At 43.3% G+C, this 13166-nt stretch overlaps 1 protein-coding gene across 4 annotated transcripts in view; it reads left to right on the plus strand.

Annotated features, from left to right (window-relative positions):
• abca2 (ATP-binding cassette, sub-family A (ABC1), member 2) overlaps positions 1–13166 on the plus strand; it is a 548786-nt gene that overhangs the window by 509279 nt on the left and 26341 nt on the right. For all 4 annotated transcript variants that reach the window (XM_072566424.1, XM_072566423.1, XM_072566425.1 and 1 more), the window contains exon 45: positions 8826–8918. In XM_072566424.1, coding sequence (XP_072422525.1) covers positions 8826–8918 — 93 coding nt within the window. The remainder of the gene's footprint in view (positions 1–8825; positions 8919–13166) is intronic.

Below are 13166 nucleotides of genomic sequence, written 5' to 3' on the forward strand. Positions count from 1 at the left end.
GGAGGAGAGGGTGGAGTGGATAGGTGGAAAAGGAGATAGGCAGGTAGGACAAGTCCGGACAAGTCAAGGAGACAGTTACTGAGCTGGAAGTTTGAAACTAGGATGAGGTGGGGGAAGGGGAAATGAGGAAGCTGTTGAAGTCCACATTGATGCCCTGGGGTTGAAGTGTTCCGAGGCGGAAGATGAGGCGTTCTTCCTCCAGGTGTCTGGTGGTGAGGGAGCGGCGGTGAAGGAGGCCCAGGACCTCCATGTCCTCGGCAGAGTGGGAGGGGGAGTTGAAATGTTGGACCACGGGGCGGTTTGGTTGATTGGTGCGGGTGTCTCGGAGATGTTCCCTAAAGCGCTCTGCTAGGAGGCGCCCAGTCTCCCCAATGTAGAGGAGACCACATCGGGAGCAACGGATACAATAAATGATATTGGTGGATGTGCAGGTGAAACTTTGATGGATGTGGAAGACTCCTTTAGGGCCTTGGATAAAGGTGAGGGAGGAGGTTTTAGTGAACATCTCCGAGACACCCGCACCAATCAACCAAACCGCCCCGTGGCCCAACATTTCAACTCCCCCTCCCACTCTGCCGAGGACATGGAGGTCCTGGGCCTCCTTCACCGCCGCTCCCTCACCACCAGACGCCTGGAGGAAGAACGCCTCATCTTCCGCCTCAGAACACTTCAACCCCAGGGCATCAATGTGGACTTCAACAGCTTCATCATTTCCCCTTCCCCCACCTCATCCTAGTTTCAAACTTCCAGCTCAGTTACTGTCTCCTTGACTTGTCCGACCTGCCTATCTTCTTTTCCACCTATCCACTCCACTCTCTCCTCCTTGACCTATCACCTTCATCTCCTCCCCCACTCACCCATTGTACTCTATGCTACTCTCCCCACCCCCACCCTCCTCTAGCTTATCTCTCTACGCTTCAGGCTCACTGCCTTTATTCCTGATGAAGGGCTTTTGCCCGAAACGTCGATTTTGCTGCTCGTTGGATGCTGCCTGAACTGCTGTGCTCTTCCAGCACCACTAATCCAGTATCTTCCAAGTACTCTGCAATCTCACCCTTCATCGTGGGCTCAACTCTTATTTTAAAAAAAAAACAAAGAACTGTGAATGCCAGAAACCAGAATCAAAATCAGAAATTGCTAGAAAAACTCAGCAGGTCAGACAGCATCTGTGGAGAGAAAGCAGAGTTAATGTTTTGGGTCCAGTGACCCTTCTTCAGAACTGATGGTAGTGAGGAAAAAGTTGGTATGTGTGCGAGAGAAGAAGTGGGGGGAAGGGGAAACGGGTTAGTGATAGGTGGAGATGGAGCCCAGAGAGAGTGAAAAACAGTTGGGCAGAGAAAGGGCTGAGTAAAGGTCAGCCAGGCGAATGAATAGCTGCTAATGAGGACCTTCCAGACTCAATATAGAGTTCAATAATTTTACGGCCTGAGCATCTTCTACCATGTCCTTAACCCAATCCCCACTCACCAGGCCTTGTCATCACATGGGCTGCTACCACAAACAGCTCATTGTCAGCTACTGACATTCTCCCATGCTGACCTTTACTCAGCCCTTTCTCTGCCAAGTGTGTTTCTCTTTCTGTCTTGGCTCCATCTTCACCTACCTTTCTCCCTCTCCCTACCCTTTCTCTGGCACACATACCAACATTTTATTAGCTGCAGTCAGTTGTTAAGAAGGGTCGCCCGACCCAAAAACGTTAACACTGCTTTCACTCCACACATCCTGCCAGACCTGCTGACCTTTTCCAGCAATTTCTGGTTTTGTTTCTAAAATCTCCAATGACCGAGGTCAGGCTAACCCCTTATAATTTCCCATCTTTTGTCTCCCTCCCTTCTTAAACAGGAATGTAACATTAGCCATTTTCCTTGTCTCTGTGACCCTCCCTGACTCCAGTGGTTCCTGAAAGATCACCGCCAAAGCCTCTACAATCTCCTCATACATCTCCTTCAGAACCCCGGCATGTAGTCCATCTGGTCCGAGTACTTCATTCAAATTCAGACCTTTCAGCTATCTCAGCAGGTTCTCCTTTTTGATGACTACTCATCTGTGCTCCTGACTCTTTTGAAGTTCTGGTATGCTACTGGTGTCTTCTGCCATGTTGACTGATACAATACTATAATCTCTTCAGTTATAGAGTCATAGAGATGTACAGCATGGAAACAGACCCTTTGGTCCAAATTGTCCATGCTAACCAGATATCCTGAACTACTGTTGTCATTTCTTTGGTCCCCATTACTACTCCTACGGCCTTATTTTCCAGTGGCCCAGTGTTCATTCTTGCCAAAACAAGTACCCTTGCAATCTTCTTTTATACTGCTAGCCAGCTTATCCTACAACTCCATCTTCAATGCCTCATTGATTCTCTTCGTTGATCTCCACTGGTTTTTAAAGGCTACCTAATCCTTTGGCTTCATCTTGCCATGAGGCTGAAGAGAGAGCAAGATCATGTGACATTGCATTATTTTCACTGATGATGTACACTGTTTCATTAGTCAATAAGTGTAAGTGTTAATCCCTCTCACTACATGGCCTACTTTATAAAAACTAGTAGCAAAAAAAAACCCTAGGAGTAACTGCCTTTTTTTTTGACACTGAAGGATAGTATGTACATGACAATCAAATTGGTTTGAGGAAAATAAAGACAAATTAAAGTGTCGAGATATTATCTCCTGCAGAGCAAGTACAGAAAGGTGTGTTTCTGACATGTTGGATGTAGCATCTGGATGGTTACTTCCAGTTCAACCAAGTCGCATTCTGTTCCAACAAACCAAGTCAAAACAACACTGACTGGGGCGCCAATACATACTAATGCTATTTGAAATAACAATGTCATTCTTGCATGACATTGTTTCAATCACATCCACAATCGGGAGATAGAATTGAATTATGAACATCAAAAAGAAAGTGGGGAAGGAGCATTCTAAGATGTAAGAGAGCAGCAACGAGAAAATGCACACCAAATCTGTTCCTACCATAGCTCACGTACAATGTGCCCTGTGATGTACTCTGTTTTACCCCCTCAGGCAAGGGTTGGCAACCTTAATAACAAGGAGTCTTTTCTTAATTTCAGTCAAAAATGAAAAACTATAAAAGCTGTAATGCTGCTAATTAAATGGCAGTAATAGTGAAAAACCTCAAAAACTCATTTTATATTTTACAAAAAAGATTGTTAATTGAATAATACTTTGTCAGACGCCCCAACGCATTGTAACAGATCCTGTCTATCTGGTAATGTCACTGAGTTAGTAATTCAGGAACCCAACTAAATGCTGTATGGTCAGGAGTTCGAATCTCACCATGGTGGCTGGTGGATTGTTAAATTTTCTTTTAATTTCCTCCAAAATTATGTCAAGTTGCCAGAACGGTGGCTCACCACCTGGGTGTCAACCACTATTCTTCATTTGGCAGCTGGTTTTATAGCTCTTGGATGCCCTTTCCATCTGGCTTAGACAGGCAGGAGACTGGAAGAACACAGCAAGCCAGGCAGTATCCGGAGGTGGAAAAGTTGACATTTCAGGTGTAACCCTTCTTCAGGACGTCTCCATCTCCTGATTCTGCCTGGCTTGCTGTGTTCTTCCAGTCTCCTGCCTGTCTATTTTGGAAACCAGCATCTGCAGTTTTTTAATCTCTTTCCATCTGGCTAGCCAGAAGATGCTTGCAACTCTTCGCAGCTGCCATGGGTGTGTTGTGGAAGACCTTTACAAGTTGATCATCACGTTACAAATGAACCTTCCCTGGTCAACATAACCTGGTACTAGGACCCAGAGCTTCAGACTCTAAGGCAGGGGTGTTACCCTTGACAATAAGGCCTCCTAGCTGGTGATGTTTAAATTCAATGGCTAAATCTTGAATTGAAAACCACTGCCAGTAATGGTGAATAAGAAACAATCATCAGCTGTTATTAAATTCCATCTAGCTCACTAAAGTTCTTTTAGGAAGAATCATAGAATCACTGCAGTCTGGAAGCAGGCCATTCAGCCCATCAGGCCCATACTGACCCTCCGAAGGTCATCCTACCCAGACCCACCCCTCCTACCCTATCCCTATAACCCTGCATTTCCCATAGCTAATCCACCTACACTGCCTATCCCTGGAAACTACAGGCAATTTAGCATCGCCAGTCCACCTAACCTGTACATCTTTGGTTTGTAGAAGGGAACTGGAGCACCCGGAGGAAACCCATGCACTGACATCCTTACTGGTTGTGCCAACAATGTGACTGTAAACCCACAGCAACATGGCTGACTCGTAACTGCACTCTGGGATGTTCTAGCATGTCATAACCAGGATGTGGAGGAGGTGGTGTCGGACTGGGGTGGACAAAGTTAAAAATTACGCAACACCAGGTTATAGTCAAATAGGTTTATTTGGAAATACAGGTGTTCGGAGCGCTGCTACTTCATCAGGAAGCTCCGAAAGCTTGTACTTCCAAATAAACTTATTGGACTATAACATGGTGTTGTGTGATTTTTAACTAAGTCATAACCAGGGCAGTTCAGAATGGGCAACAAACACTGGCCTTGCCGGTAGCACAAAGATCCCATTTGGGCCACATGGTGCCTCAGTGGTTAGCGTTGTTGCCTGAGTTCAATTCCTCCCTCAGGTAACTAACTGTGTGGAATATGCACTTTCTCCTTGTGTCTGCATGGGTTTCTGCCAGGTGCTCAACTTTCATCCCACAATCCAAAGATGTGCAAGTTCAGTGCATTGGACATGCTAAATTGCCCATAGAATCCAGAGATATGAAGGCTAGGTGGGTTAGCTATGGGAAAGGCAGGGTTACAGGGCTGGAGTAGCAGGGATGGGTGTGGGTGAGATGTTCTTCAGAGGGTCAGTATAGGCCTGATGGGCTGAATGGCCTTCCTCCAGACTGTAGTGATTCTATGATCTCTTGGCTCACAGGCCTGCTGAAGTTAATGTAGCAAGTTTCATTGTAAATATATCTCATTTCTTTCAACTAAATGGGCACAGTCTGAGCTTGCTCTGGCAGTTCTTTTCACTGTCTCGCGGTTGATGTCGATATTTCTGGCCATACAGCATGGGAACAGACCCTTCCGTCCAACTCATCCATTCCAACCAAGTTTCCCAAGCTAAACTAGTCCCATTTACCTGTGTTTGGCCCATATCCCTCGAAACCTTTCCAATTCATGTACCTGATGAATGCCTTTTGCATATTGTAACTGTACCTACCTGTACCACTTCTTCTGGCAGTTCATTCCATTTAAGAATCACCCTTTATGTGAAAAGGTTGCCTCTCAGGTCCCTTTTAAATCTTTCCCTTCTCACCTTGAAAATATGTCCCCTAATTTTGAACTCATGGCCTCGTCTGATTTTATAATCTGCAAGAAGGTCACCCTTTGACCTCCTACGCTCCAGTGAAAAAAGGTACCAGCCTATCCAGCCCCTCCCTATAACTCAAATCCTCATTTCCCAGGAATGTCCTGGTAAATCTTTTCTGCATCCTCTCCAATTTGATAATATCCTTCCAAAAGCAGGGCAACCAGAACTGGACACAGTATGACTGCTGGCACTGTAAAAGACAGAGATGAATACGAATTCTCACCATGATTCTCAGATACCACACACTTACTACTTTTAGCCAAATCCTGGTGTGGTTGTCTTAGAAAAGCATGAGATTCCAAAGTCAATTCAAGTTTGTGCCATAACCAAGTGTACTTCAATGTTGCAAACCGCCAATGAACCAGTCCAGGAATTGATTGCAACCTGTGGGCATTTGCATGATTATTAGTCACTGGAGGAAGACGATTTGAGCTGTTGGGAGTTGTGCTTCTGTTATCTGCTGCAGCAAAGCAACTTTAATAAGCATTGTGCTTTCCACTGAAGGATAGGCATATCAGGATACAAATCTAGGCATCTGTGCTGAAACTCTCAAAGGCATACCACAGATGTTAGAAATCTGAAACAAACTCTTCCAGAAAATCCAGTCATGCCTGTGAGGATGGTGGAAAAAAAACATTGTATGTAAAAAAAAAATCTTTTTCATTTAGTGCAAGAAATGGGTTTTTGACATTTAATTGCAATGTTGGTATATTTGAAATGCTTTAAATAAGCCTTTCAATCATTTAGTTGTCTTCATTTTATAATGCAGCCCCAATTTCGGTTTTCCTTTTGTATATCTAACATGAGAACAGATGACCGTGCAGGTTCAGTTTGCAAAACTGTCAGGACCAACCCAATTATGATGTTCAACTGAATTAACCACGTGCAGCTGTATAACTTAGTTGGAATGCATAGTCAGGTGTCGTTTTATTTTTCTAACATATCCTCAGCATATTGTTCAGTGGGATGAGATTGTGCTTTGTGACATTAATAATGGGCATCTCAAAATTTGCATGAATTCGGTGTCCATTATTTTAACTCAGGTTAACCACTGTAAAAGCAAGATTCGTAATATCACCTTTTATGATATCCCTAAACATTTTACAGGAATTAGCTGCTTTTGTAATGTTGTCAATAGTCTAATGTAGGTATTGTGGCAGCCAATCTATGTATTGCCTAGTACCACAAAAAAAGCAGAAAATTCTGAAAATATACTCAGGCAACCGTCTGTGTGGAGTTTGCACATTCTCCCTGTGTCTGCGTGAGTTTCCTCTGGGTGTTGTGGTTACCTCCCACAGTGTTCAGGGATTTTAGATTAGATTAGATTAGATTACAGTGTGGAAACAGGCCCTTCGACCCAACAAGTCCACACCGACCCGCCGAAGCGCAACCCACCCATACCCCTACATTTACTCCTTACCTAATACTATGGGCAATTTAGCATGGCCAATTTACCTGACCTGCACATTTTTGGACTGTGGGAGGAAACCGGAGCACTCGGAGGAAACCCACGCAGACACGGGGAGAACGTGCAAACTCCACACAGTCAGTCGCCTGAGGCGGGAATTGAACCCGGATCTCTGACGCTGTGAGGCAGCAGTGCTAACCACTGTGCCACCGTGCCACCGTGTGCCGGCTAGGTGGATTAGCCACGGGTAATACAATGTTACAGCTATAGGATAGGGGAGCGTGTCTGGGTGGGATGCTGTTCAGTGGGTCGGTGTGGATTTCATGGTCTGAATGGCCTGATTCAAGACTGCACCGATTTTAACGATATGATTCAAGACAGGCAGTATCGATAGAGAGAAAAATAGACATTTCAAGTTCAGGATGATCCTTTGTCACACGCACAAAGAACACGATCAAGACCAAATTATCTGTTTTGGTGATGTTGTTTGAGGAGTATCAGCTGGACAGCAGGGAAGCATGGAAGGTGATTCTTTGCGATCTTTCACATCCTCTTGAGAAAACAGACTGGGCTTTAGGTTAACATCTGAGAGACAGCCTCTCTGCTGGTACAGCACTGGAGTATTTCAGCTGGGAACTTCAGAGTGGAACTCTGAAAAACCCAGTACTTTGTGACTCACAGGCATGAGTGCTACCCACTGAACCACAGTGTAAATTTTATTGAAATGGATATAAGTCCCAAGTTAAACTAGCAGACATAATACTTTCATGAAAATGTATTAACTCAAATCCACTCTACTGTTGGAGTTTATCCCAAAACCTGATGCTATTATTCTGTGGAGTACACTGGAAAATTAAGTGAATTGAAACAAGACCCTGTTACTCTGGGACCCCAGAGTATGTTGATCTACTCAGGTCTGTCTGTTTGAGTGAATATTTTGGGATCGATACGTACCTTGGACATTGCACAGCAGGCAGTTTGGGAGTGGCCACACATAATTCACAGCACCTGATGTTAATATAACTGACAACCGAGAAACTGAATATCAGGAACAGAAACAGAAGTTGTTGGAGAAACTCTGCAGTTCTGGCAGCATATGTGGAGAGTGAAACAGAGTTAACATTTCAACTCCAATATGAGACATCTTCAGAACCTGTAGAGTGATAACTGGCTCAAAATATTAACTCCATTTCTCCGTCTGAGACCTGCTGAGCTTTTTCAGCAATATGTGTTTTGGTTTCGGATTCCCAGCATACGTAGTATTTTCTTTTGAATGAATATCAGGTGCTGCAGGTAGAACTAATCCATTCGCACCCAGTTTGCATCAGTTTGAATTTCTCCTCCTTCCTGTAAAGGCGCGGGCTGAAGTGGAGCTATTTGTAAGTGGAAAAGTTTCAGTAAGTGCAAACCAAATGGAAAATAAGGAGGCATATTACCGACAGACTCGCTCATTGAACTATAACAGGTCAACAACAGCAAGTGAATGAGTAGATGCTGATGTGAAGTTCACAATAATTATGCAAATGGCATTGTCAAATTTTACCAGACAGACAAGCAGGACACATTACTGGAATAACATCACAGACTAGAATCCTGAGATTTACTTCTCCAATGGAAATTGAGAACATAATTGTTAACGTCACTTTATAATTGCCCATTAGGAGAAAGTACCTTTGGTGTGTTTAAAAAAATTCTGATGTCCATTTTTAATTCAATAAACATTAAGATATCCCAGTCAAACATTGTATTACCTGCTTCAAGTATGCACATTTGTTGAGCAGAGACAGCTTCTGTATCTGACCAGGAAATGTTTCCTGATTACATCAGGTGAGTTATATCATTCTTCAGAATTGTGGCTTTCTGAATGAATATGAAACCACATTCCATCTTGTAAAAGTACAAAGGGTACAGGTGTGAGATGTGATCTTTACATTGCAATCATGATGTTGATAAATAATTTGAAAAGACAAGCTGAGCTAAAGCAGAAATATTTTGTGCCATTGTTTGTCTGTGCTTTAGAAATTGGTGAGGGAGTGGGAACATGGTATCTTTAATCTGCTTCTTTTGATCTCTGCAGCATGGAGGAGTGTGAAGCACTGTGCACAAGACTGGCCATCATGGTGAATGGACGCTTCAAGTGTCTTGGCAGCATCCAGCACTTGAAAAACCGGTAATTTAACGTTCCAGCCATCCCCAACCCATCCTAATCAGACACTTAGCACTAAACCAGCAAATCAGCACCATTAGTCTCTTATGTTTACTAATCAAGGTTGCATTTCTTCCTTTATTTCCTTTGACATGAGATAAACATTCTAAACTCAGAGAATTTGAATAAAATGTTCTTTACCAACTGATCATCATGACAACAGTGCCACTCACTCTGACACAACTTGTGTACTATGATACATGAATACCTTCTCTGTACACACAGACATTCCCCATTGACACAGACACTAACACCTCCAATGTATACACCAATATTCCCCATTGATACGGACATTAACACCTCCAGTGGCTGCATGGATATTCCCCATTGACACAGACATTAACACCGCTAGTGTACACGCAGACATTCCCCGTTGACACAGACACTAGCACCTCCAGTGTACACACTGACATTCCCCATTGACACAAACACTAGCACCTCCAGTTTACACACGGACATTCCCATTGACACAAACACTAGCACCTCCAGTTTACACACTGACATTCCCCATTGACACAGACACTAACACCTCCAGTGTACACACTGACATTCCCCATTGACACAGACACTAGCACCTCCAGTGTACACACTGACATTCCCCATTGACACAGACACTAGCACCTCCAGTGTACACACTGACATTCCCCATTGACACAAACACTAGCACCTCCAGTGTACACACGGATATTCCCATTGACACAGACACTAGCACCTCCAGTACACACACCGATATTCTCCATTGGCACAGACACTAACACCTCCAGTGTACACACCGATATCCCCCCCCTTGACACAGACACTAGCACCTCCAGTGTATACACACACACACTAGCACTCTACTCAACACAGTGACAATTTCTGTATAACATGGAGGTGGAGAAACGAGGTGATTATTATCTAAGCACCCACGTCTGTTTGCCATTCCCTGAGAGAGGTTATTGAATTCTCAATGGCTAGTTTCTGCTCCCTTATTATCACTGGGTTCTGATTGTCACAGGTCTAGAATCTACAAACCAAGACTAATCGGCCAAGTTTCACTTGGAGCACCAGTAGAGCGAGGCAACCACCTGCATCATTTACAACTACCTTAAAGATGTAGCCACCTTTACCACAACTGCAAGAATAGGGAAATCAGCCTAAGGTGATTTATGTTGGGTGAAAGGTTAAAAAGCAGACAAAAAGAAGGAGCAATTAACTGAGCAAATCGGAAGAGGTGATCGAAAGATTGACTTTAACAATGCAGTAGTTTTTAAAAGTAGCTGGTGTGAATTTGACTCCAGCAGAGGGTTATACCTGAAGCAATTGTACTTATGTTATTTTCTGTAATGCAAGAAACTGATTGCAGATATTTTATTGAAGAATCCAACAGCTAACTATAATGTACAAATACACTCCTCAAGCACTTGGGTAACTAGGCAAGCATGTAACTATTGAGTTAAGACACAGGACCATGCTTCATTTGATCTAAGGCAAGATGAGGTATGAAGGAGAAAGTGAGGACTGCAGATGCTGGCACATCAGAGTTGAAAAAGAAAGTGCTGGAAAAAGCACCCTGAAGAAGAGTCCTGCTCGAAACGTTCACTCTCTTGCTCCTCGAATGCTGCGTCACCTGTGCTTTTTCAAACACCATGCTTTATCTACCCTGAGATGGAGTATGAGACCACTATACCCTCAGGTCATGTGCTGTGATAGAGGGATAATATCATGAGCATGTCTCTGAAAGGTATGCTGAAAGTGAGACACAACGCAACAGTAGAAGGTTAGCAGAGTTATTCAGCAATGGGATAAAGGCTCTGCCATCAATGGTGGACAATGTACAGAGGTCTCACGATTGTTTTTGTATTTTGAGATAAGGCTGTGGAAGTATTTGAGGACCAGAATTTTAAATACAGTGCATTGGAAAACCAGTGGTTGGAGAATAGGATGAAAAACTGGTAGGGATGATCACTATAAATCAATAAGGAGGAGTGGGAGGAGGGTAGTAGGTAAATGGAAATTAGTGGAGTGCAGGATCATAGCACTGCAGTTGAACTTTGAACATGCTGCAGTTAATTGGTAACTGGACCTAACAAAGTAACATGAATATGAAAGCTGAACTTATTGAGTGAGTGGTTGATGTTGAGGAGGTAAATGATTCTGCTTAGAGATAGCATGTGCAGTTTGAAGCTCACCTGTGGGTTATGTCAAATGCCACAGTTCTTTAAATCTACAGTAGGGGCCAAATATTGATGGTTATTGCTGTTTTGAATTTTAATTTCCCTCAACTGATCTCAGTAAGACAATCTATCCATACAGAGATCACAGTGTTGATGGAAGTCTTAGTGTTGGGAATCATCAGTATAAACCAAGAAACTGGCATTGTGCCAAGGCATGGCAATGAGGGCTGGCAAATGGATGGAGGAAGAAAATGGCCCACGGAATCATCCTGAAGGTGGCTGTGCATTAGTGAGAAGAGCAGCAGTCTCTAAAGATGTGCCAGACGGTGTTAGGATCCATTAGAGTGGTAGCACCTCAGACCAGTAACAGTTGGATGATCACAGAGTTGTTATGACGTAGATTGAGGCCATTTGGACCATTATGTATGCAATACCTCTTTCAAGCAAGCATAATTGCCTCGTTCCAATCTCCTGCCTTCTTCCCATACCCTTGCTCAGTTTTTCTATCCAAATAATCATCCAATGCCCTTTGAAAGCCTCAATTGAACCTGCCTCCACCATATTTCCATATACTTACACCCTGGCATCTTTTGCATGTCCCTTTAGATCTATTGCATTCAACTCGTTCTTGTTCCTTTTACGAGCTGCAACAGCTTTTCTCTATCCACTCTGTCCAGGCAACTCATAAATTTGAAAACCTCTATCAAATTTCTCCTCAACCTCCTTCTCTCCAAGAACAGTCCAAATTTCTTAAATTTATCTTGATTACTGAAGTTTCTCATTCCTGGAACCATTCTTGCAAATTGCATCTGCACGATCTCCAATGCATTCACATCCTTCCTATAATGTGGTGTTCACAACTGTACCCAATACTCCAGCTGAGGTGTAAATCTTGTGCAAGTTCAACATTATCTCCTTGCTCTTGTATACTATACACCTGTTAATGAAGCTAAGGAACTGCGTGCTTTATTTATTATTCTCCACCAGTCCTGCTCCTTTCAATGATTTATGCACGTACATATGTAAATCCCTCTGCTCCTGCATCCTATTTTAGATTGCCTTTCAGTGTTCTCCCTACCAAAGTACATCATCTCATACTTGACAGTATTGAACCCCTCCACTTGTTTGTCAATGTCCTTTTGGAGATCAACACTGTCCTCTTCATAATTTACAATTTGCAATTCTTTCCAAGTTTGGTGTCTTTAAACTTCAAAATTGCCCGTTGCATACCAAGTTCCAATGTATAGCAGGGAAACAATGGGCTGAGGAGTAGCAGATAGAATTTAATTTAGATAAATGCGAGATGCTGCATTTTGGGAAAGCAAATCTTAGCAGGACTTATACACTTAATGGTAAGGTCCTAGGGAGTGTTGCTGAACAAAGAGACTTTGGAGTGCAGGTTCTTAGTTCCTTGAAAGTAGAGTCGCAGGTAGATAGGATAGTGAAGAAGGCATTTAGTATGCTTTCCTTTATTGGTCAGAGTATTGAGTACAGGAGTTGGGAGGTCATGTTGTAGCTGTACAGGACATTGGTTAGGTCACTGTTGGAATATTGCGTGCAATTCTGGTCTCCTTCCTATCAGAAAGATGTTGTGAAACTTAAAAGGGTTCAGAAAAGATTTAAGGATGTTGCCACCGTTGGAGGATTTGAGCTATAGGAAGAGGTTGAACAGGCTGGGGCTGTTTTTCCTGGAGCATCGGAGGCTGAAGGGTGACCTTATAGACGTTTATAAAATCATGAGGGGCATGGATAGGATAAATAGACAAAATCTTTTCCCTAGGGTCGGGGAGTTCAGAACAAGAGGGCATAGGTTTAGGGTGAGAGGGGAACGATATAATCGAGATCTAAGGGGTAACTTTTTTACATAGAGTGGTAGGTGTATGGAATGGGCTGCCAGAGGAAGTGGTGGAGGCTGATACAATTGCAGCAATGTTGTAATTGTAGCAGCCTCCACTGCTTCCTAATGAATGACAGCTCATTCCTTACACGCAGCACCCTCTGTATGAAAAGGTTGTCCCTTAGGTGCCTTTTAAATCTTACCCCTCTCATCTTAAAA

This window comes from Chiloscyllium punctatum, chromosome 49 (assembly GCF_047496795.1).
Source record: "Chiloscyllium punctatum isolate Juve2018m chromosome 49, sChiPun1.3, whole genome shotgun sequence".
NCBI lineage: Eukaryota > Metazoa > Chordata > Chondrichthyes > Orectolobiformes > Hemiscylliidae > Chiloscyllium > Chiloscyllium punctatum.